This window comes from Grampus griseus, assembly GCF_964374135.1.
Source record: "Grampus griseus genome assembly, chromosome: 11".
In the NCBI taxonomy this organism is placed as follows: Eukaryota; Metazoa; Chordata; class Mammalia; order Artiodactyla; family Delphinidae; genus Grampus; species Grampus griseus.
Window position 1 is genome coordinate 68775 of NC_139005.1, and position 25960 is coordinate 94734.

The following is a 25960-nucleotide window of genomic DNA, read 5'->3' on the forward strand; positions in this document are numbered from 1 at the left end:
ATTAAACCCAAACTTCTGAGGGTAGATCAAGACCTTCTACATTCTGAGCCCCACTTCCCTTCCATCCAGGTGTGTGGATGACCTTTGGACCTTGAACCTTGCCCTTTCAAGCATGCCACTGGGTATGCTTCTCCCTGTAAACTAACTGTCCTCACTCTAAGCCCCATTTCAGCCTTCAGCCTTCTCCCATGGCCCCCAAACAGGAGAAATTTCACCTTCCTTTGAATTCCTGTAGCATTAACCCTTAGTATAACCCCCATTAAACTAAAAACTCCTTTTGAGAGAAAGAACTTTATTCATTATTGTGTCTGGCACACCATCTCATGGACCGTAGGTGATCAATACATATTTGCCAAATAAATGAATAACAATTACAAAGTACTTGAGTTTTATGTAATTGATACAGGTTCTAAAATTTTTTAAATTATAAACAGAAATGATATACAGTCAGTACCAACCAGTACAGTAACCTTAGCTGTAAAATATGGAAATAGTTCCCTACCACTGCCCCTTGCCACCTGACTGCCCCCTGCTACCAGTGCTGGCCTGGTTTCTACTCTCCTGGGAGCCCCTGGGCTCCACAATCTCCCAGCTGAAGGACCACCACCTTGTACAGCAGGAGTACTCCAGACCTGATGCAGCCATGGGGCCAGGGTCCACTGGTGGAAGTATCCACTCTGACTGATCCAAACCTGCACAGTGTCACTGTTAAGTATTTTGATAACCACCACTGATAATAAATAAAGTTTAATTAAACAATTTCAAAACAGTGCCTCTCCTCACTGCAGAATATCTTAAAAGAGTCTGCAGATCCAGGAACAGAAAAGGAAAATGATACTCTGTAGGTCTCTGAAGGTTTAGGGTACATCCATTAGGACTCAATCTTCATGTAAACCAGAAGATATGCAGTTTCCCGCCTAGGAAGAAAACAATTGCAACAGTGTCACAGAAATGAAACATTCATAGTTAATTAATACATTATTAATTCACGATAGGACACCCGTCAGAAAACTTTCCAGGTTATTGGATCAAGTCTTCATATCCATCACCTTAGAGGGGACAAAACTGGTGACCTGGGAAAATAACTATTATTAAGCTGCTAGTTAACGTCTCAATCAGGGGTTGACAAACTATGAGCCTGTGAGCCATATCCAACCCTGTTTTTGCAAATAAACATAACTGGAACAAACCCACGCTTATTCACCCACGTATCATCTGTGGTTGCTTTTGTGCTGCAGAGGCAGAGTTGAGGAGTTGCGACAGAGACTTTGTGTCCCAGAGGCTGAAACATTCACTCTCTGGCCTTTTACAGAGAAAGTCTGCCAAATCCTGATCTAAATAATGGGTTATCGGGACCTCCCTGGTGGTCCAGTAGTTAAGAATCCACCTTCCACACAGCGGTTAAGAATCCGCCTGCCAGTGCAGCCCTGGTCCGGGAAGATCCCACGTGCCACGGAGCAACTAAGCCCATGCACCACAACTACTGAGCCCGCGTGCCACAACTACTGAAGCCTGCGCGCCTAGAGCCCATGCTCCGAAACACGATACGTCACCACGATGAGAAGTCCATGCACCGCAATGAAGAGTAGCCCCTGCTCGCCACAACTAGAGAAAGCCCATGGGCAGCAAGGAAGATCCAATGCAGCCAAAAATAAAAGTAATTAATTTAAAAAAAAATCCGCTTTCCAATGCAGGGGACATGGGATCGATCCCTGGTCAGATAACTAAGATCCCGCATGCCGCAGGGCAACTAAGCCTGCGCGCTGCAACTGCTGAGCCCGCATGCTCTGGAGCCTGCATGCCGCAACTAGAAAGAAGCCCGTGTGCTGCAATGAAAATCCCTCGTGCCACAACTAAGACCCCATGCAGCCAAATAAATATTTTTTTAAAAAATAATAATAATGGGGGATCACTGACAACCAAAAGGTGACAAAGAGTGGGCATCTAAGGAGATGCTTAGAAGAAAAGGAAGAGAAGACGAAAGGTACAAGGTGGAGGCGGGGAGGATTCCAAGCACGAATTTCACCTAATTCATTAGTTTCCAAGTGAAGGCCTACGTGTGCAGCTGGGGTCATCCTGCACATCATGCTTAGTGTACAATGTCATCTCTAAGCTTAGCAGGAAAAACTTGCAAAGTCTCTGCTTTACCTTCACCCAGCTTTTTTCTCTCCAGCTTCCCCTCTGTAGTTATTGATTTTTAACAATTTAGTTATTGTTATTTACTACATGCAAGCCACTGTACCAGACAAAGAAGGAGGAAAAGAGTGATCCTTGCCTCCAAAAAGTTCATGGTTAATGTGAAAGAATGTTATGTAGGCGAACACTTACAGAGCAGTGGGATCCTTGCTGTAAAGGAGGTGAGCTCCAAATGCAGGGAAAGCATCTGAGAAGCTCCTACAAACCTGCCTGGATGCTGCTGGGAAGCCTTTACAGAGCAGGTGGGCACGAGCAGAAGTACTGACGCATGAGAGGGGGGTTGCCGCAGTGACAAATTAGGAAAAGGCAGTACAGGCCGGGAACAGCCCACGCAAAGCCACGCACAGCGTGATATTTGGGAGCCACTTATACTTCAGTACTGTTGGAGTCTAAACTGCAGGAAGAGCAGTGTGGTGGGTGGTACTGAAAGATGAGGCTGAGCAGTATTCACCAGAGGGCCATCCAAAGGCGAGTGGCAGCTGAGTCCGTGAGTGTTTCATAGAGTAGCTAGCACCCTATGCTGCTCAGGGTGTGTGAGCGCGTTGGGACCCCACCACCCCAGTGCTCTCTCACCAGCGGTAGCTGTGATCTCCATAGGTACACTGGACATCTTCCCAGGACACCTGGAAGCACACAGACAGACAAGGTGAAGCGGCCCTCCCTCACTCACCCAGACAAACCCACCCCCGTTACGCCCATGACCTGGATCACCTAGTGACAGGTGCCATGGTATGAAGTTTCTTTAGTACACTGTCCCTCTGTTTAAACTTCGTGTTGATGAGCCAGGATTTTCTAACTCTTTCTGACTCTTCTTGCTTTCAGTAAGCTTCCCCCAGAGCACGAGGCTACAGGGCACTGAGCCTAGAATCCCAAAAACCTAGACACTGAGCTAAGTGGAGTAGCAGAACGCTGTAAACCAGACAGGGACTCCATGCAGAAAAGGGCTTCAAAGCCCACGAAAGGCCACACACACAGAGAACAGGACCACAGCGTGTCTGGGCCTTGAGGGCCCATCTAGTCCTGGCTCAGAACTTATTAGAGGTGCAGAATCCAGGGCAAGAGGCAATTCTGGAAGATGTTTCTCACCCAGCAAACGTTGGAGTCGTTGAAGCAGAACCATTTTCCATTCACAGAACTCCGGACATAAGCACAGTAGTGACCGAAGTCAGCCTTCCCCACATGGGCAATCACAGCGAAGAGTTCATACTGTCCCCCACGCTGAAGGACACAAGGACAAAGAGAGCCCCATCATCCCTCCTCTTCTGACCCTCGTCTAGGAGGAGGAAACTACTTCATCGTGCCTTTGCTCATTCAGTGCCTTTCTCTGCCAGGCACTGGTGCTTCCAGGGCACTAGAAAACCGTCTTTGACCTCAAGACTCACAGCTAATTATGCCAGAGCTGTAATCCCATGTTTTATACCAGATGCATTTGGAGGTAAATTTGGGAAGAACCACTTTTTGCCCCAAAAAGGAGAAGGAATGACCTGCTGAGGAAAGCTCCCAGAGAAGACGTGCTTGAACTGATCCTGAAGGGTCATCATGGCACACGCGTGATGGAGTATGGACCAGGAACTGTGGCGGCCCGGTGGGAACAGAACAGTACACCCGGAAATGCAGCTGAGGGTGCTGGGAGCCATGGGATTAACGTCCACAAAGGCCAAGTCAGGAATCAGAACTTTATCCCGAGCAGCGGGAGCCGTCGGAAGGCTTTACGCAGGGGAGCAACATCATCGGATTTGTGTTTGAGAAACACTGAAATAACGTGGTGTGAAAAACGGACTGAGAGTTCAAGTGAGGCAGAGCCAACGGGACAAGTTAGGGAACCACGATGGCATGAGGAAGAAGTGTTGAGAGCCCAGCCATTACCCCCGGGAGCAGCCAGTAAACGATAATAAGCATTATTAACACAGCAATTACTAGCTGACTGCCAGCACCTGGCCAAGTCTTCCCATGTATTGTTCCATTTAACATCCACAGCAAACCTGTAAACTGGGTGCCAGCATAAGTCCTACTTTGCAGACGTGGAATCTGAGCTCAGGGAGCAGAGTAATTTACTCAAGGGTCAGAGCTCATAAAGAGAAGAGGCGGGAGTTTAACCCAGGCCTGCCCAGCTTCGAAGCCCAAGCTCTCGACCCCTATACTGAGGAAGTGAGGGTGAACGTAGAGACGAGGGGACAGATTTGTGCAAAGTTAAGGAAAAATAATAAGCTCCTTTGCAACTGATGGATATGGTGGTGGGGGAGCAAGTAGGGGGCACTACAAGGATGAACCCCAGATTTTTGGCTTGGAAATTAGGAAGACGCTGCTGCTATAAGGTCACACATGGAACAGAGGTGTCTGGGGATGAAGACAGTGCATTTGGGGACCGTGTGACAGCACTGAGTAGGAGGTGGACACACTGTTTGGAGGTCAAGAGTGAGACCTGAGCAGGAGACAGGGACTGGAAGTCTTCAGTTTGAGGTGATTGAAACCATGAGAATTAATGAGATGACATTCAAAAAATGGGAAGAAAAAGGAATGGAATTAAAACTAAATACCAATAAAAATGGGCAGGAAAGGATCCAGCAATGGAGAAAGAAACCCCAGGAGAGAGGCCTAGAGTAGGCAGACTTTGAAGGAGAATAGGATCAATAACAGAATATCACAAAAAGATCAAGTAAGGGAAAGACCAAAAAGTATTCACTAGGTTTGGCAGTAAGTCTTTCTACTCCCTCAAATCTTAGCAAGTCAAGATGAGAGAACTCTCTGTGAAAAGACAACAGTGGCAAGAGAGAGAGTTTTCACTGATTGTGAGCAAGATCTCCACATGAGTTGGGAAAATTGTACTTGTTTTCTCAACACAGTCAAATAATATCTCTAACCTGACACTTTGAAACAAGATCGTGAAGGGGACAGGATGAGGGTAGGACAAACGAAGCTTAGTCCCCCAAAAGGGAGGGCTAAAATCATTCTCTATTCTCACGTGGGGATGTTACACTGGATTTTTTTTTTACATCTTTATTGCAGTATAATTGCTTTACAATGGTGTGTTAGTTGCTGCTGTATAACAAAGTGAATCAGCTATACGTAAACATATATCCCCATATCCCCTCCCTCTTGCATCTCCCTCCCACCTTCCCTATCCCACCCCTCTAGGTGATCACAAAGCACCAACCTGATCTCCCTGTTCTATGCGGCTGCTTCCCACTAGCTATCTATTTTACATTTGGTAGTGTGTATATATGTCAGTGCCACTCTCTCACTTCGTCCCAGCTTACTCTTCCCCCTCCCCGTGTCCTCAAGTCCATTCTCTACGTCTGACTCTTTATTCCTGTCCTGACCCTAGGTTCATCAGCACCTTATTTTTTTTTTTTAGATTCCATATATATGTGTCAGCATACGATATTTGTTTTTCTCTTTCTGACTTACTTCACTCTGTATGACAAGACTCTAGGTCCATCCACCTCACTACAAATAACTCAATTTCATTTCTTTTTATGGCTGAGTAATATTCCATTGTATACATGTGCCCCATCTTCTTTATCCATTCATCTGTCGATGGACACTTAGCTTGCTTCCATGTCCTGGCTATTGTAAATAGTGCTGCAGTGAACATTGTGGTACATGACTCTTTTTGAATTATGGTTTTCTCAGGCTATCTGCCCAGTAGTGGGATTTCCGGGTCATATGGTAGTTCTATTTTTAGCTTTTTAAGGAACCTCCATACAGTTCTCCATAGTGGCTGTATCAATTTACATTCCCAACAGTGCAAGAGGGTTCCCTTTTCTCCATACCCTCTCCAGCATTTGTTGTTTGTAGATTTTTTGATGATGGTCATTCTGACTGGTGTGAGGTGATACCTCATTGTGGTTTTGATTTTCATTTCTCGAATGATTAGTGGTGTTGAGCATCCTTTCATGTGTTTGTTGGCCATCTGTATGCCTTCTTTGGAGAAATGTCTATTTAGGTCTTCTGCCCATTTTTGGATTGGGTTGTTGGTTTTTTTTGATATTGAGCTGCATGAGCTGCTTGTATATTTTAGAGATTAATCCTTTGTCAGTTGCTTCATTTACAAATATTTTCTCCCATTCTGAGGGTTGTCTTTTTGTCTTGTTTATGGGTTCCTTTGCTGTGCAAAAAGTGCGGGGCAATCTCTGGATCTAACTCTCAGTTCACGAGAAATACCAGGGCTAGAGGAGTATGTCAAATAAGACCTGCCAGCCAATTCTGGATATACACTTAAAAAAACCTTCAAGCAAATAAATTTCAAGGAAAAGAAAAGGAGGGGAAGCATCAAAGAAACTTAACCTGAAGAAGAAAGAAAGGCAAGGGGGAGGGAGGGAGGAAACAAAGGTAAGCAAATACAAGTGTAGACTTTATTTGGCTCTAGATTCAAACGAAGCAAACAACTTACAGGACAGTCAGGGAAATGCAAATATTTACCGGCTATTAGAGGATATTAAAGAATCATAAGATGGACTTGGTCTTGTTTAGAAAAAGAGTGCTTATTCTTTAGAGAGACATAATGAAATGCTTACAAATGACATGTATGGTGTCTGGGATTTGCGTCAAAATCATCCAGTAGAGGTTTGGAGAAAGAAGAGGATGGGGTGTAGGTGAAGCAAGAGTGGCCATGAGTTAGGTAACTGTTTAAGCCGTTGGTGGATGTGGAGATTCATTCTATAATTCCTCACAAGTCTTTTCAAGAGGAAAAAAAATTTTAAGATATATTTCATTAGGTAGGCTGTGCAAGTGGAAATAAGGAAACTAGAAGGAAAGAAACTGAGAATCCTATGAAATGTACATGCCCTGAACAGGGAAGGAGCCACTATAACACGCTGTCAGGCCTCAATTTTTAAAAAACCATATGGTTCTAGAGCATGGATAGTAAACTGCCCAGGGGTGGAACAAAACAGAACGTCCACAAATGGACTCACATAGGTATGGGAATAAATGTAGCATTTTAAACCTATGGAGAAAAGACATTTATGTCACTTTTTTCTCAGAATTTCCCAACAATTCATTAGCTCAAGACAATTGAATCCAACTTGACTCTGAATCAATTTGGCCCAACGTGCTGGCTGCTTTCTTATTATCCCCAAGGTAAGCATAAGCTGCTGGAAGTAGAACGTTAGGCTGGGGCTCTCTTTAGAACCCAGGGTGCTGTGGTTACCTGTGGCTACGTAAGCACTGCACATCCTATTTAAAAGGAAGGTTCTGACTTATGGGTTCCTTCCCTCATTGCTGTGAGGTAGATGAGTACAAATCCAATCATCAGAAATAAAGTCTTTTGAATCTTAAAAGAAATGCAACGGCCAACAGCAAATGTTGGTGGCAACGTGAGGCTGACAGCCCATCGCTGTTATTCGAGAGACTCGGGTTCCCATCACTAAACTCCTTTTTTGAAAAACAAGTGTTTCTCGAGTGTATGAATATGTTTCTATGAATCATACCAAGCCGTTGGTGAGCGTCCCTCCCTCTGTGTCCCGAGCTCGGCCACCGGAGAAGAGAAGGATGCTCAAAATGCATCTCTGGTGATCTTGATGCCAATCATCTCAGGGGAGGGAAGACAAAGGACGGGGTGTCTTACGTGGGGGGTGGAAGGGACACGAGGGGCCTTCACCTGCTCCTCAGCAGCGCAGGGCTCTCCCTCCATCTCAAGGAGCTTATTTAGATCCAAGTTCTGGGGGAAACACAGTGAGTGGCAGATTTTTTCTGTCCGCAGATTTTTGCTGGAGAAACGCATGAGGTGGATGGTCAATGTCTGGGGCAGGTGGGTCAGTGTCAAGACCTGGAAAAAGCAAAGTCTCCATGGAGACGAGTCCCAGGCACTTGAAACAGGTCGATTCCGAGAAACACCAGGGCCGACGGTATGTTCTTCTTCCAGAAAAGAAGGGAGCGGAATGGAATCACACGGTAAGGGCCCCGCCTGCTGGATCTGCTGGGCCTCCCACGGAAGGCTCAAGAAGCCCAGGGCTCCGCCCAGGAACCCAGGGGAACTACGGGGTCTGCTCCCCTCCCAGGGGAGTCTGGCCCTGAGGGGAAAACAGCACCTGCTCTTGTGCCTTCCCCCCTCCGTCTCAGTGATGGGGTCCGAGGAGCGTGCCCACAGCCCTGGAAGTCACAAGCCCCAGGATCCCCAACCTGAAGGGATTCCCTCCCTCAGTGGGAGGCCCCCAAGGGGAACCCCAGACGGGCCAGAAGCACCTGGTTTGGGAGCAAGTACCTGCTTCCAGCAGGTCTTCTTCTCACAGTTCCCACAGAAGCACATGTCCTCGCTGGACAGCTCCCTGGGCTGGAAGAAACAGCGGAGGGCGTCCTCCTGTCCCAGGGGAGCAAGGGAAAGGCAAGGTTATTACCTTCTGGATACAACCCCTCACCCTGCCAATGAGCTTAAGCTTCTCTCCTCATTTTCCCCAGGTCCCCTAACATCCAGCCCAGCGTGGTACATGTGCCAGGGTCTCAGGAAAGACCTACGTTTTGGAGGAAGCAGTGAGGATAAGGGGCTATAGGAGGAGAAACGTTTTTTCCCCGCAAATGAAAGGAGAACTTAGCCAGTGCCATGCAAAGGAAGCGGAAATGATTTTTTAAAAGCCAAGGGTGGATTAAAGAAGGAAGGGGGCACCAGAAGCTCTGGGCTGTGTGGGAACAGAAAACTCCCCACAAGGACCCCTCACCAGTGTTTTCAGGGGCTTTGAATCCATGTCGAAAAGAGAGACGGGGAGGGTCAGCATGCTGCTGCTTCTGTCACTCTCCATGGTACATTCAAGGCAAACGAGGGACTCCCTCACGCGAATGGCATAGAGGGCCTGCAGCCTCGCTACCTGCAAAAGGGAGGGGGAGGAGGATGAAGGTGCAGAGAAAGCCGCGAGTAAGCAGGTCCGGCCAAGCTCCAGCGCTGGAGCCACCGCACACAGCTCCGGAAGGGCAGCCGCTCTCCGCTCGCTCACAAAGGCGTAGAGAAATCACAGCAACTGCACTATGCAATCGTGATAAGCATTTTACATGCATTTCCCCTTTCAGTCCTCTCTACACGTCACACGGACAGCATCCTCACCTTCTGAGCTCTCTCGTTCTAGGACTTACCAAGTCCACATCTGTGATTTGGTCTTTAATCAGGTTCCAGACTGTGAGGTAGAGCTGGGCAGCATCATGCTGGACAAACACTGGCCAAAGAGAAAAGTAACGCCCAGGGTGAGGACCCAGGGACACCTGTCCTGCCCTCCTGCCCCAGCTACCTAGATGCATGCGAACACTCGTCACGTTGCCTTTCTCCGCTTTCAGGCTAAGTTTCCACAGGATGTTCGGTCATAAAAATGAAAGATAAGCTTGGTATTGATTTTGAGAACTCCTTTTAAAACTCAAAGTCCAGCCCCACTGCATCACACAAGTCTTCTGTCCTCTGAGTTGCCACCCACCCCTGCTGGCCTCCGCTGGGGAACCCAGCTACACAAAACCAATAGTCAGTGGTGGATTCTCTCCTATGTCCCTGCCAAGCCTCCAACTGGACTCCTGTGGCCACTGACTTCTCTATGCCTCTCCGTATTTTCTTTATTCACTCCCCTTAAAATTGAGCAGTTTCCCAACACTAATACCTGACCCAGGTCTTCCCCAAAGGTGTACGGGAGAACAAGAAGGGAAATAACCTTCTCAGTGATAGAAGGTGCTAGCGGAGAGGAAGCAGGAATAAGCCATGAATCCTACACACGTGAACATCAGGCTACAAGCGGTGCACAGGGGTGAATGAATCCATGTTCCCGAGTTGCAAAGACGTTGCAAGAAAAGGTATTAAATATTCATATCTACTATCTCAACACCATTTCCTCCATGATACTTATCACAATCTGTACTTAATGTTTTGGGGTTGTATTTTGTTTTGGCCTGTGTCTCTCCTCTAAACTGTCAGCTCCATGGAGGCAAATACTCTGTCAGTCTAATTCCCTTACCAGCTCAGTAACTGGCACATAATAGGTGAACATTACATATTAGTTGAATGGTTAATTAATCCACATTCCAAGCTAATAATCCCAAACTGTAGACAAGCAGCCTGGTAGCAGGCTGCACTGATGCAGTCTCCAGGGAATTATTTTCAGAAGGCTGTCCACCACACAGGACATAAAGGGAGTCGCGTCAGCTTGCCACGTAGAGCCACTTTGCCACACCTGACCATCCCAGAGCCAGAAGTCCCAATTCATCTAAGAAATACAGGGATGCTTGCCCAACCCATAACTTCCTTCACACCTGCTACGTGCAAGGCATTGCAGAGGCCAGAGAAATTACCTATCCCCAAGAAACCTATAGTCTAGTGGGAGGCAAGTATCCATGTACTCACAATTCAAAGAAGAATTTAGGGCCTTCCCTGGTGGCGCGGTGGTTAAGAATCCACCTGCCAATGCAGGGAACACGGGTTCGAGCCCTGGTCCAGGAAGATCCCACATGTCGTGGAGCAACTAAACACGTGTGCCACAACTACTGAGCCCACATGCCACAACTACTGAAGCCCGCATGCCTAGAGCCCGTGCTCCGCAACAAGAGAAGCCACCGCAATGAGAAGCCCGCGCACCACAAGCAAGAGTAGCTCCCGCTCACCGCAACTAGAGAAAGCCCGCACACAGGAACGAAGACCCAACTCAGCCAAAAAAAAAAAAAAAAAATTAATAAATAAATTTATTTTAAAAAAAAAAAAAGAAGAAGAATGAGAAAAATTCCCCAGGTGTACAAACTGCTATGGAAAGCTAAAGAAAGGTGACATACAACTAGGACAGTGGAGTGCAGGTCTCTGTAAAAGCAGGATGCCTGCTTTCACCACTTCTATTCAACACAGTACTGGAAGTTCTAGCCAGAGCAATTAGATAAGAAAAGAAATAAAATGCATCCAAATTGGAAAGGAAGAAGTAAAATTACCGCTGTTTGCAGATGATATAATCTCATATGTTAAAAGACTCCACAAAACAAAGCTTTTAGATCTAATAAGTGAAATTAAAAACATGATACAAAGTCAACACACAAAAGTCAATTGTATTTCTATACATACATGAACAATAAACAATTTGAAAATGAAATAACACAAACAAATCCATCTATAATAGCTTCAAAAACAATAAAATACTTAGGAATTAACTTAACCAAATTGGTAAAAGACTTGTATTATGAAAACTACAAAACACTGCTGAAAGAAACTAAAGAAGTCATAAATAAATGGAAACACATTCCATGGACTAGAATATTTAATATTATTTAAAAGTCAATACTACCGAAAGCAATCTACATATTCAATGCAATTCCTAACAAACTCCCAATAAGATATTTGCTGAAATAGAAAAACTCATCATAAAATTCATATAGAATCTTAAGGGACCCCAAAATGCCAAAACAATTCTGAAAAAGAATAACAAACTAGAGGACTCACACTTTCTCATTTCAAAACTTACTACACAGCTATAGTAAGCAAAACAGTGTGGTACTGGCATAAGGACAGACATACAGATTGATGCAATAGAATAGAGTCCAGAAATGAATCCTCACATGTATGGTCCAATAATTTTTGACAAGGGAGCCAAGAGTATACAATCAGGAAAGGATAGTCTCTTCAACAAATGATGCTGGGGAAACTGGATATCCACATGCAAAGAAATGAAGTTGAACGCTTCTAACTGCATATACAAAAATTAATTCGAAACAGATCAAGGACCTAAATGTAAGACCCTAAACAATAAAATGCTTAGAAGAACACATAGGACAAAAGCACACGACCTTGGATTTGGCAATGACTTCTTGGATGTGACACCAAAGGCACAGGTAACAAAAGAAAACATAGAAAACTTCAACTTCATGAAAATTTTTTAAATGTATGCATCAAAAGACAGTATCCCCAGAGTAAAAAGGCACCCCACAGAATGAGAGAATATATTTGCAAAGCATATATCTGATAAGGGATTGACATCCAGAATACATAGAACTTTTAAACTCAACAACAAAAATAACCCAATTCAAAAATGGGCAAAGAACTGGAATAGATATTTTTCCAAAGAAGACATTCAAATGGCAGTAAGCACATGAAAAGATGCCCAGCATCACTAATCATTAGGGAAATACAAATCAAAACTACAATGAAGGGCTTCCCTGGTGGCGCAGTGGTTGAGAGTCCACCTGCCGACGCAGGGGACATGGGTTCATGCCCCGATCCGGGAAGATCCCACATGCCGCGGAGCGGCTGGTCCCGTGAGCCATGGCCGCTGAGCCTGCACGTCCGGAGCCTGTGCTCCGCAACGGGAGAGGCCACAACAGTGAGAGGCCCGCGTACCACAAAAAAAAAAAAAAGAAAAGAAAACTACAATGAAATACTACCTCACAGCCCTTGCAGCTACTTCAGACCCCCTGCAGCTCTCTCCAAGGATGGCACAGTAATCGAGGTCGTGGACCCCAGCAGCCTGAGCCAATGAGATATCACACCCACCCAGAACCAGAGCCACCACAAGCCTCACACCACTACACCTGGATCACAGCACACCCCAGCTGCAGGTGAAGGTCCTTCTTAGCAAAGTCCCTACACAAGTCTACAGGGACCATGGACAATCAGGGAAACATGATACCACCAAAAGAAAACAGTAAACTTCCAGTAACTGAAACCAAAGAAATGGAGATACCAAATTGTCTGAAAAATAATTCTAAATAATTGTTCTAAAGATGCTCGGAGAGCTACCAGAGAACACAGATTAACAATTTAAATAAATCAGGAAAACAATACAAGAAAAACAGAAGTTCAACAAAGAGATAGAGAACATAAAAAAGAACCAAAGGGCAATTTTGGAGCTAAAGAATATTGAACTGAAAAATTCAACAGAGAGCTTCAAAAGCAGACTGGACCAAGCAAAAGGAATCAGTGAACTAGAAGGCAGGTCATTTGAAACTGTCCAGTCAAAGGAGCAAAAAGACTGAGAAGGATTGAAGAAAGTCTATGGGACTCCATTAAGAGAAATAACCTACACTTTAATGGAGTCCCAGAAGAAGAGAGGGGAAAGGGGGCCGAAAACTCATCTAAAGAAATAGTGGCTGCAACTTCCCAAATCTGGGAAGAGATTTAGACATTGAAGTTCATGAAGCTCACTGGTCCCCAAACATACTCCCTTTGAACAGATGTTCTCCAAGACACATCATAATACTGTCAAAAATACTGTCGAAAATCAAAGACAAAGAGAGATCTTAAAAGCAAGAGACAGGAAGTTTACCACCTACAAGGGAACCCTCATAAGACTATCAGCACATTTCTCAGCACAAACCTTACAGACCATGGGAAGGTGGGATGATAGGGCAAGTGATGAAAGGGAAAACTGCTGATAAAGAAAACTGTACCCAGCAACACTGTCCTTCAGAAATGAAGGAGAGACAAAGGCTTTCCCAGGCAAAGAAACACTGAGAGCTCATCACCACTAGACCTGCCTTACAAGGACAGCTGAGAGGAGTTCGTCAAGCTGAAATGAAAGGATGCTTGTTGTAACAAGGAAAGAGACTGAATCAATTCAGTGGGAAAAGAGTAGTATTTTCAACAAATGGTGCTGGAACGATTGGATGCCCACATGCAGGAGAATGAAGTTGGACTCCTATCTCACACTATTCACAAAATTTAGCTCTAAGTGAAACATGGATCTAATGTAAGAGCTAAAAGTATAAAACCTAGAAGAAAACAAAGGAGAATGACTGCTAATGGGTATGGGGTTTCTTTGGGGGGTGATGAAAATTTGCTAAATTTAGATTGTGGTGATAATTGCACAACTCTGTGAAATACTAAAAACCTCTGAATTGTACATTTTTAATTGACTGAATTTTACAGTATGTGATGTATATTTCATTAAGGCTGTTAAAAAAAAAACTAAGCTATTTAAGAGTTTCCTTTTGTAGAACACAGTTTCTCCTTATGAATCCTTTATTCTGTTTCCCTAGAATCCTTTGCCTGCAGTTGAATCAGCTTTGAGGAGACTCTTAGGCTTACTTACTCCACCAGGAGGCAGAAAAAGGGTGAGTGTGGAAGTAATACATGCATAGATAACATCAGTGCTGCACCTGGAAGATGGGGGTTCCTTAAGATATCTCGCATCCACACACGTGCCTCCGACACAAGGGTTTCCTTCCTGTTCACTCACTGAGCCTCAGTCCCCCTCCTCTCCTCTCCTCTCCTCTGCTGCCCCCTCCCGCGTCCCCTCCCCCTCGCACTCCCCTCCCTCTTAGAGCACCAGGCCAGGATCCTGAGCTCCTGGAGGAGGACCGCCTTACGTGGTACACTGTACATCTGGAGACAGTAGGCCAGCCCCATGGGTCGCACCGCTTTCTCCCGGCTGTCCTGCATCTTCTCCAGCAGCAAGAGCAGCTGGAAAGGGACACTTCTCCTCTGCTCCGCAGCTCCCCTTGGCACTGTCATCCTGCCGAGTGAGAACAGCCACGAACCTCCCTGTCCCCACAGTTCCCAGTGCTGGGGGCACACCACAATCACATGGGAGAACTTTCAAAAATCTCACGTCCAGGCCACTCTGCAGACTAACTACATCAGAATTTCTGGGGGTGGGCCCAGTTACCAGGATTTTTAAGTTTCCTAGATGATTTAGACATATAGACAAGGTTGAAGAGCTACCGTGTTAGCAAATCAGCTATAGGGGAGTATCCTCTCAAGAGGGGAATCAGCACAGCTGCGGCCTCACCCCTCTCCCCACCCTGCATGGCAGTCACACCAAAACGAACGGCAGGTGCAGTAGGTCCTGCACCTACAGCAAAATGGCCAGCCTGAAGTTCTCCAAAGGCCAAAAGCAAGTATGACCTAGGCCCTGGGAAGGACACATAAAGGAATGGCAGTGTATCTTGGCAATGGTTTGTTTAATCACTGGCATCTCTCAACTGCCCATGCCCATGGAAGGGGAAAAGGAGAAAGCAAAAGGCAGAAAAAAATGAGTGATAAAGTTTATGTATGTGAACATATACATATGGGCGTGGTGCTTGCGTTCCCAAGGAAATTTGCCTGTCAGTCCTGGCGGAGTCTCAGCATGTCTCTGCAGAACAGGTTGAGAAGAAAGAAGGGTTCTCGGGCTTCCCTGGTGGCACAGTGGTTAAGAATACGCCTGCCAACGCAGGGGACACAGGTTCGAGCCCTGGCCGGGAAGATCCCACATGCCGCGGAGCAGCTAAGCCTGTGCACCACAACTACTGAGCCTGTGCTCTGAAGCCCGCAAGCCACAACTACTGACCCTGCACACCACAATTACTGAAGCCTGTGCGCCTAGAGCCCGTGCTCCGCAACAAGAGAAGCCACTGCAACGAGAAGCCCGCGCACCGCAACAAAGAGTAGCTCCCGCTCGCCGCAACTAGAGAAAGCCCGCACACAGCAACGAAGACCCAGCGCAGCCAAAATAAATAAAAATAAAATAAAATAAATGTTTAATCATTTTTAAAAAAAAAGAAAGAAGGGTTCTCAGGATGTGTATACTGTGTGAGTGTGGATGTGTTTCACTTGAGAAAAATCAATAGACTCATAGACCTGCCCGTTGATTAGACACTGGCAGGGTCCCCACTTCCTTTTAACCAAGTCAGTGGCTGCCAATCTCGCTACACTTTAGAATCACCTGGGGAATCTTCCGAAAAGTACGAATGCTTGGGCCTCACCCTAGACACCCACCTAGGCCCCAAGTGGAACCAAATATCTGGGGGTGGGATCAGCATTTACATTTTTTAAAAATCATCTTAGATGATTATAGTATATCGTCTAGATTGTGCAGAGCAAGATCTTTTCTCTGTTAGCTTTTGGAAGTAGACTTCTAAAAGTCCAAACCACTGTGAATAACTGAATAACTGAAAACATAAAATAATATACATATTTATCTGCCTGAACAATTGCCTTACCTCTTCAGTATCTTGGTGAATTCCACGTTCATAACGAACACCTGGATCAGGGAGTTAAGGCAGCAGGTCTGCCCAATGTTGTGTAAACCGACCGGGCCTATGAAGAGCAGAGGGAAGATACTGAGGGAAGCCCTGCCACAGAATTCAAAAAACACCAAACACTCCTCCAGACCCTCCTAAGGACATGAAACACTATAAGGTACTCCCAGAGGCACAAAGAATTCACTAAGGAGCTTGGAAACAAATTGGAAAGGAGAGAGAAACACGACCCTCTGCAAAGTGAATAGCAGCAGAAGTTTTAACAGTCCGTTAGGAAAAGAGAGGCCACAAGGAGGTGTATCACTCGTTGTCAAACTTATAACCCAAGCAACAGTAAGAGCAAAGGAAGAGAAACCTTACAGACAGTGCACTGGGGAGAACTAGGGGCCCTGCCCACCCAAGCTGTCCCTACAGAGCTGGCTCACAGTGGGCATCTATGGGCTCAGGGGCGAGAGTCATCTCCCAGGCAATCTACTCTGGGCCCCAGGGGTAAGGCCCCTGCCCAGGCCCTACCAGGTGGTGGAAGGGAATCCGAAGAAAGCTCTGGGGGAGATCCACCTCATCTAAACTCACCTTGAGAGGCTGGAAACCACAAGGAACTTATGAGGATGTGACAAAACCAAAAGGTAGTATTTCTCTGACCCACTAGCAACCAACCTCCCCTTTCCCACCCAACCTTGGGCTCCGCAGACCCCACAAGGTGTGTAATTTAAGAGGGAGGGAGTCCACTAATCTCAGAGCTCCCGGGGAAAGGGCTCTGGTGTACGAGCTGGGGCAGTAAGAACGTAAGAATCCATGGTCAGCAGGAACCCGATCAGCAGAAGCACCTTGTCACCAGACACACTAGCACCCAGGGGAAGGCTGGGGGCCACGACATGCCAAGCACAGGATTAAAGCAGCTTCCACAACAACCTCATTATTCTTCCCAACAATCCTATGGGCTCAGGAGCATAATCATCCCCATTTCACAGAGGCAGAAGTGGAGGCACAAAGAGCAGCAATCAACAACCACAGAACTCTACGGCCCAGCGGACGAGCAAAGCGTTTCTGCGCAGTCAAGAGAGAAGACTGGGGTTCTCGGCCCATTGGGAGCCCGGGCTCGGGGCTCCCTGTGTCTCTTCCCATTGCTGCTCCCGTCCTTCTCCTAATGGGCTTTGCTGAGAAACGCTGAGACAGCCAAGACCGGCCTAGGGACCCGGAACCATACCCATCAGCAGTCACTCCAAGACCCCCGGACGGCAGCTGCAGGGCGTCTTCAGGACGGCGCGACCTCACTTCCAGGAAGAGCTCTCATGAGCCGGCCTTGGCTGGACCTCTGTGAAAACACACCGCAGAGGAAAGGATGAGAGAAGGGGAAGCATATCCATGTGATCAGTTCTGATCCCCAAGAGCCAGGCTTGGGGGGAGATCAGTGTCTGGGGAGACTGGCCCGCCAAGCTCTAGGGAGAGAAACGACAACTCGGTGAGACTCCGTCCCCTTGGTCCCTCATTCCCACTGTGTCCTCATTGGGACCCACGGCCCCAGCCTCTGCCCTGGGCCCTCTGTTCTGGCAAATGGTTCAACATTCACCAAGGGGTCCAGACCAAGACACCTGGGTCTCCCTGTTCCTCACTCCCAGGCCCTCCACTGCCTGAAGGCTGCTCAAAGCCCTCTCCTTGCTGTCCACACGCTGGCCCCAAGGAAGCCCGTCCTGGCTCCTGGGGAAGGGGCTGCTGTGAACACCCACGCGTGTTGTACACAGGGCCGTTCAAGTAACTGGGGCTGGGAACAGCTATGTCTGCCTGTAGCGGGAGGTGGTGACCACTCACACTCCGGCGGAACAGGAGCCCTTCCCCAGGCCACCGGGTGTTGGTGGTCGATGGCCCCCAGCTGAGGCCCCCTCCAGAATTCACCCCAGTGAAGAAAGCTGGCCCGGTTCCTATCCAGAGTCTGGGCGATGAGGGGGCCTAAGGGCCTTACCACCTGCCTGAAGGGTCACCCAGCCCCCGAGCTCCCCTTGGCATTGGCTGAAGCCTCTGTCACAAATTTTGGGAGTTCAAGTCCTCCGTTTGCCCACCTTGCTGTGCTCACCCTCTGGGTGTCGTTCCCAAGGGTGCTCCCCAGCAGACCTTCCCCACACACAGCTCAGCTGGGACTACACCGTCAAAGGAGGGCAAATCAATGGCAGGGCCTTGAGTCTATTGAGCTTTCTCAGACAAAACCCACACACACAGGGTATAGAGACTTCTCAACGGGCTCCACCAAGAAATGCCGAGACTCAGCCAGGACTGGCTGGCGAATGTCCTTGGGAACCCAAACACCACGCCCATATGTATATATTCACATACATAAACTTTCTGACACATTCTTTTCTGCCCTGGGCTTTCTCCTTTTTCCCTTGCATGGGCACAAGGAATTGAAAGAGGCCTGTAATCGAATATCCTTGTTATAATGTGAAATGGAAAAAGCAGTGTATTTTCAACCATGTCACAGTGATGCCTGATACAGCAACAGAACATTGCAGAATATTCTGGCTGTCTTCAATTTTTTGCAGTTATAAAAAAACTGCAGTGAACATTTTTAGGTATAAAACCTTTTTCTACCTATGTGATTTTTCCTCAGGCAAACCAAAGGTCATAGACACAACAAAACTGCAGCTATAAACCAGGTCATGTTAACCAGAACCCACGTCTTCCTGACAACACAGGCTTCAGCCTGTGAATTCTCCCCAGGTGTGTGGGAATCTCAGGAGGAGTCTCTTGTGTTTTGGAGCGAGGTCACAACCACCATACCCTGTCCCTACCTGCCCTGGAGTGCCCACTGGTGTCTGCAGGGCACTGCCCGACACAGCAATCCATGCACAAAGGTTCCCTCATATCTACAAGCAGGGCCTTCACGTGGAAGTGGGATACAAGCCCAGTCCTCCTACTGCCTCGTGCCTTTTCATTTCACCAAGTTCTTCAGCTTTGCGGGAAGCCATCTCTCCCCAGGGCTCAGGCCTGCCCCCGGGTCTAAGCTTGGGCACAACCCATGCTCTTTCCTCAATTGCTCCTCTGTCCCCGTGCAAATAAACCTGTGGCCTTCAGATACAACCAGACGCTAAATCAATGTCTAGGAGAGGGGCCTCCCTGGTGGTCCAGTGGTTAGGACTTCGCCTTCCAATGCAGGGGGTGCGGGTTCGATCCCTGGTCGGGGAGCTAAGATTCCACATGCCTCGCGGCCAAAAAACTAAAACATAAAACAGAAGCAATATTGCAACAAATTCAATAAGGACTTTAAAAATGGTCCACTTCAAAAAAAGTATTTAAATATCTAGGAGATATTCTTTTTTTATATAAATTTATTTATTTATATTTTTATTTTTGGCTGCATTGGGTCTTTGTTGCTGAGCGTGGCTTTCTCTAGTTGCGGTGAGCAGGGGTTACTCTTGGGCTACTCTTCGCTGCGGTGCACGGGCTTCTCACTGCGGTGGCTTCTCTTGCTGCGGAGCACAGGCTCTAGGCACACGGGCTTCAGTAGTTGTGGCACACGGGCTCAGTAGTTGTGGCTCGCGGGCTCTAGAGCGCAGGCTCAGTAGTTGTGGCACACGGGTTTAGTTGTTCCATGGCATGTGGGATCTTCCTGGACCAGGGCTCGAACTCGTGTCCCCTGCATTGGCAGGTGGATTCTTAACCGCTGCGCCACCAGGGAAGCCCTAGGACATATTCTTAAAAATATAATTACAAGGTCACAGTGTACGAAGTTTAAGGCTCTTAATATACGTAGCTAAATGACCTGCCCCCGTCTGTACTCTAGCCAGTGGCTCAGAGGCCCGTCAGGATTCAGTGGTTTAATGAAGTGACCTAAGTTCACTGATATTCACGAGGGCAGGGTTCGTGGGAAAAGTGAGCCTGGATCTGAGTTTATTAAAGAGGAAAGGGTATGGTTTAAAATAAGGGGCACCTTGAGGCAAGGCAGGTGTTATGCAAAAAAAGCCCCGGGGTCTGGGGGAGAAGCATGTGGGGAAGAGTGTGCAAAGGGCTGTGAGCAGACCTGCACAGGTGAACCCAAGCCAGGACTGGAATAAAATGTAGACATTCCAGAATTTTAGTTTTTATAAAAAGTAAGTGGTCACTAGTGGTCAGGGAAGTGCAAACCTTGACCATAATGAGATACCATTTTACACTATTCAACTGGCAACAGTTAAGAATTCTGATGGAACCAACTGTTGGAGGGGATGTAGATAAATAGGGTCTTTTATATACTACTAGGGGAGGGTGTAAAATGGTACAGTCGCTTGGGAAAACAACGTGGCATCATCTTTTTTGTGTGTGTGTGGCATCATCTTGTAAAGTTAAACATTCACTTAACTTCAACCTAAAAATTCAAAAGAGAAATTCTTACATGTGTCCCTGGAGACATAAACAAGAATGTTCATAGCAGTGCTGTTTGTGCAGCAAAAACATGGAAACAATCCAAGCGCTCGACCCAAATGTCAGAAGAGTGGGTACGTGAGCTGTAATAAATTTATACAATGAAATAATATTCCTCAGTTGCACGTGAGTGAACATGTCACAATAGGGTGAATCTTAGAAACACAATGTTGAGTCAAAAGGCAATTCTTAGAAGATAATATCTAATATTTCTTTTTGTAGATTCAAACTCAAGGAAAATGAGACACTATGCTATTTAGGCATCAACGTGCATGTGTGACAAAGATTTTTAAATGGATAATGAAGATCAAAAAGACCAGGCCAAGGACTTCCCTGGTGGCACAGTGGTTACGACTCTGTGCTCCCAATGCAGGGGGCCCGGGTTCAATCCCTGGTCAGGGAACTAGATCCCACGTGCGTGCTGCAGCTAAGGAGCCCATGAGTTGCAACTAAGGAGCCCGCCTGCCGCAACTAAGACCCGGAGCAGCCACATAAATAATAAATAAATAAATATTAAGAAAAGACCAGGTCATTACCTCCAATGGGCAGGCAGAGGGATGAGAGAAGTAGAGAGCATGTAATCGCCAGTAATGCTCTAGTTTGGGGGGAAGGGTTTCATAAGTGTTCATTTTATCATTAATTAGTTAATTAATTAATTGGAACTTGGAGTCAAGGCCAGTGGTCTGAGGCAAACAGACATGGTCTGATGCGGGTGTGGAGTCATTCTCTGCAAAGAGCACGCACACAGCCCAGCAGTGAAGGCACAGCTAACTCAACTGCTGACAGATCTGAACCACAAATCACTTCCAGGACTTTCCCCAACAAGCTCAGTTTTAATTGACTAGAGAAGTCCTTAAGGCAGATGCCCTTAGGTCTCTCTCTCCAGTGAGAAAAGCAGAAGCCAAACCAGGCATGGGAGTGTCGGCACTGCCCCCTAGTGGATACATGGGAATGTCCCGGTGGACGTGGGCTGAAGACAGACTGCCAAGGCTGGTACCAAGTAAACAGACAGGAGCACACACCCAAGGACAGATAATAAAAGACCTAAAACGAAAACCCTGAATCATACCGAAAGACCAGTCGTTCCCACCTACTGCCAGAGCACTTAATGATAGTGGCATTGCATCCAAATGCATGCTAAACGTTGTATGAAGACGTACATTTTTCAGATGAAGTAGAAAAGTACCAAAGCATGGCTTCACTTTATTATTATTATTCATCTGAGATCTGCTCCTTGGCCTCAGCCTTTGAAAGGCCATCCACCAAACGCCCACCTCAGTCCCCTTCTGGTGTCCCTGCGCTGGTACACAATCAAGTGATCACTTTGGTTACCACCCCATGTGACCAGTGTAACAGAAAGGGGGGGGGGTCACTTGGATTAACTGTTAATATCTGAATATCCAGTTGCAAATGATCCACACAACTTAGGGTAGAAAATCTCATATATTGTACTTTGTATGTTGAGATATAAAAGCATAATTTTCACTGCAAAAGAAAGATGCTGCAACAGTGAATGGTCTGGGCCATTATATGCATAAAATTATTTTAAAATCTTAAAAAAGGAAAAGAAATTAATACATATAGTAAAGAGAGAGTAAGTTTGCTAAATAGTTTATAGAGGATATTATATCTTTTTTGGCTTACAACTTTATTAAATTTTAAAAGTAATTGAGAATAACAGAGTTAGACTGTATCAAGTCTAACAGAGTTAGACTTTGCAAAATTGTTTGGTATGCCAGCCTTCTCATAATATTAAACAAAATAATCTTTAAGAATTGTATTTAAATTTTAATTATTAATCCCAATTAAGCCATGAGTCTTTCAAGAAAAAAACCCTTTTTGCAAATTCTTCACATCTTGTGAAGATGAATTAAAACCAGAACATCAACTTTACCACTTATCATGAGGAGGAAAAACTCCAAACATATCTACAAAAAAATCAATAATTAAATCATCATTCAATCCAGGTGTGATAAAGAATATAAAAAATCTGAAAAGAACCAAAGCACCCAAAACACAGCTTGTTCTCACTAGTCAAACTTCAAAAACCACAGACTACACACGTGAATCAAGCACACTGCTCTTTGTAATGTTTGGTCTACTTATGGAGGCTAAAAACTGTTGTTCAAATGATGGCTTTAGATTGTCACTCAGTTTAATAGTTGGAAATAAAACTCTCAACTTTTGACAGTTACCCAAACTATGAATCCTAGGGACAACATTGCTCTGGAAAATACATTCCTAAAAATAATTTCCTGAATTACATTCCGCTGTGCGCACACACACACACACAAAAAAAAGTGATAGTTTTAAATGTGCTACTTCTATATCATGTATATCAGGCATCTGAACAGGCAGAAACAACCAGAGCCTCTTTTAAACAGAACGGTGGGTTAATGGTGAGTTCGGTCGATTCTCTCCTTGCAAGTCTGATTGAAGAAATATTTATAGACTGGAAAACCAGTTTTTTAAATGTCAACGCCATACAGTTGTCATCAACAGTGGAACAAAGAAGATGAAGGCTATGAATGGTCTGGCAATCACAGACTTGGTCAGGGCTGACTTGGTGAGTACACAACCTGTGTAGCTGCCCAGACTTGCACTCAGAAGACCCCGGCTTGGTTTAATGCTCTCCTGTTGCAGTCCTGAAATTCTTCACAATTGTTTAATAAGGAGCCCCAAGTTTTTACTTTACTAGGGGACCTACAAGTTATGTAGACTGTCTTGTATATAGTGTTTTGTTCACATCCTTCAGTATGCGTACAGGAGGGTAATTACAGCACAGAAGAATGTAACAAGAAATCCTGGTCAGAGGAGAAAGATGGGGAGACGGTTTCATCATCCTTCATCAGAGACTCTGGAATAGTCTCGTCAAGTACTTATGTGAGATGTTCAAACACTATGGGGTAGCAGACACTATGTGTTTAAAGGGCTACTAAGACAGTAACGACCACGGGGTTGGGGGCGGGGGAAGCCCTAATGCTGTAGTTTTCAGAACTTAGCACCTGCAGTTTGTTCACTAGAAACTACTGAAGTAACCACACTAAAAGTCTTCTTGAGAATCCAAATATTTCTCATGCGATAACTGCTGTAAGATCCTCCCGTTCTACAGTCCCAGTGATGTGCTGAAATTACTGTGCGTTTAAGCAAAGGTGAGGGGCAAATGGCCTCGACTGTAACCAAACACTGAGTCTAACACTCAGCCCTTCAGTGTTCTGCCAAAAGGTGCAAAAGCTTTCCTGAACGCAGAGATTTTCAGTGCGTTTTCTCAATTAATGGCTACTAAGAGTTCAGTTCTTATCTGAAGGGGAGCTGGGTCCTCAATTTTTTTCTTTTGTTCTGCTAAAATATTGGCAACCACTGGTCCAGCATCTTGGAAGCAGGTAGGCAGGTCTCTGGACCTGCAGCAACAGCATCACCTGAAGTTTGTTAAAAAGGCAGGATTGGAATCTGCCTTTTGACGAGATTCCTAGGTGACCTACGCAAGCATTAAGGTTGAGAAGCTGTTCTAGACAAGCACTGACCAAGCTCAGGCTGCAGGGGACTGGCCACCGGCATAGAGGATTTACTGCAGACCAGCTACCTTCAGGTCATTTCATGAAGACTGTTTTCAGTTCAGTCCCAGCGCTGCTCTCCCTAAAGGTGCATGACTCCTGGCTGCTTTATTTCCATTTAAGGGGTCACCAGTGAAGACCTCCTGGTGTTACTTGTGCAGAGAGATCTTTCAGTCTGGGTACACAGCAGCAGCCAGCTACTGGGAGTGGACACTGCCACAGCCAGCCTGGACGACCACTTGGCAACATGTACCGCAACCTTGAAAATGACCCCAGTGGACGCCTGTCATTTCTGCCAGCCCAGTGCCCCACCTTTTGGTAGCATACTCACCTCTTCTTTACAAACACTATCTCCACTTTCAGAATATGAGTACTGGGTGGAGCCCACACGCACAGTCCGGCTCAAAGGCCTGGCCGCTCAGGGCCCAAGGTGACTGTTTCAGCAGTGGTCACGTGACCCGCTCAGGGCTGCTCATAATCAGCCTCTTTTTAAGGCGTTTTAAGCCAGAAGAACATAAATCAGACCATCTTTGCCAGCACAGGAAGAAAAACCACCAGCCCAGGAAAAGAGTCAATGACACAAGCCTCACAGTGTTCTAAGTCCAACCCATCATGGCAACGACAGATTCAGACCTCATTCTTAATCACTCGTGTGTGTTTCTCAGGGGATGGTAATGTGCCGGGCACACAGATTAGAACACTCCAGATGAAACCCATTTTCCCCTTTGCAAGCTCATCATTGTGTAAAAGTGCCCAAACCGTGCAGCACATTTCTTTTAGTGAAAATACAAAAAGCGGTTTCTTTTTTCAGTTCTTTGATAGTGATCCAAAAACCAAGATGGATCTGTGCACCTGTATTAGTCCGATTTGTATGAGCACATTAGACCACCTGGATGTCTAGGCCTGAATCGTCCGCCTCACTCTCACAATATAACACCAGAAAGATATGTTTTAAATATTTGCCTCTTTTTTGAACAATTTCAAAGTATAACTACCTCAATGCTGTAAAGCATGAAGTTAAAGGCTCCGCTTTAGTTTTCAAAACACTTTGAACCCAGATTTTTCAGAGGTCATAGAATTTTAGGTTTAAAGGTCTAAATTTAGCTTTCTTCCAGGAAAAGAGGGAGACGGTAGAAGGCGGATTTTGCAATTTCTTCTTTAATTAGAAACAGTCGTGCAAAAAAAGTCCAAATAAATATATCAGCGTGGGAAATTTTCACTGATCTAATATACGTATTAACGAATACAGACCATTATTATAATTCGCTCAGCCCCAAAAAAATCCCATAATTATCCACGTGGCATTTGAGCACAGCCCCGTTGTGCCTTCCCTGGAAAGAAAGCCTCCAAAAGTATCACCAAACTTGCCTCAGGTGCAGCGAAGAGTCAGACCCGCGCTGCTAAGTTGGATGAGGGAGAAACTCAGCAACCGCGTCCGGACCTCCAGGCAGCAGCGTGGCGGGCGCTGCGGGCGGGGTGAGCGGGGCCCCGTCTGTCCCCACCTAGGTCCCCAAGTCTAGGTCCCCAAGTCTGTCCCCGCACCTCTGTTCCCACCTCAGTCCCTGCGCCTCTGTCCCCGCGTCTGCCTCCGCGCCTGCCTCCGCGCCTCTGTCCCCACCTCGGCCCCCGCGTCTGTCCCTGCGACCCTGTCCCTGCGTCTATGTCCCCACCTCGGTCCCCGCGCCTCTGTCCCCAAGCGCCGGGCACCTCTGGGCCAGCACCTATGTCCCCGCCTACGGCCCCGCCCCGCCCCGCCACGCCCCGCCCCGCCCCGCCGCGCCGCCCAGCTTTCGTTTCCTGCGAACCGAAAGCGAAACTCAACCGAGGCTTCGCCTCAAGGGCACCCCAGCGTTTCGCCCCGGCGCACCGAGCAAGTGCAGCTGAAGCTGGTTTCGCGTTTAAACGTGCGCGCACTT

The 25960-nt window shown here is 46.5% G+C and overlaps 1 protein-coding gene across 1 annotated transcript; it reads right to left on the bottom strand.

The window, feature by feature from the left end:
- Nucleotides 1-312: 312 nt before the first annotated feature.
- USP18 (ubiquitin specific peptidase 18) lies at nt 313-25705 on the bottom strand. Its single transcript, XM_082666210.1, has 11 exons — nt 25413-25705; nt 17306-17413; nt 16060-16156; nt 14446-14591; nt 9262-9341; nt 8853-8999; nt 8402-8497; nt 7799-7966; nt 3283-3414; nt 2770-2819; nt 313-917 (listed from the first exon to the last, which is right to left on the bottom strand). The coding sequence occupies exons 2-11, from the start codon at nt 17307-17309 to the stop codon at nt 872-874; spliced, it is 966 nt and encodes a 321-aa protein (XP_082522336.1). The 5' UTR covers nt 17310-17413; nt 25413-25705; the 3' UTR covers nt 313-871.
- Nucleotides 25706-25960: the final 255 nt, after the last annotated feature.

What these genes read in the sequence shown, in the direction of transcription:
- USP18 (XM_082666210.1), bottom strand. An exon ending in TTCACCAAGATACTGAAGAG is followed by an intron (nt 14,592 to 16,059) that starts GTAAGGCAATTG and finishes CTCACTCGGCAG; the next exon opens with GATGACAGTGCCAAGGGGAG. An exon ending in CCTGCGCTGCTGAGGAGCAG is followed by an intron (nt 3,415 to 7,798) that starts GTGAAGGCCCCT and finishes TGTGTCCTTCAG; the next exon opens with CGTGGGGGACAGTATGAACT.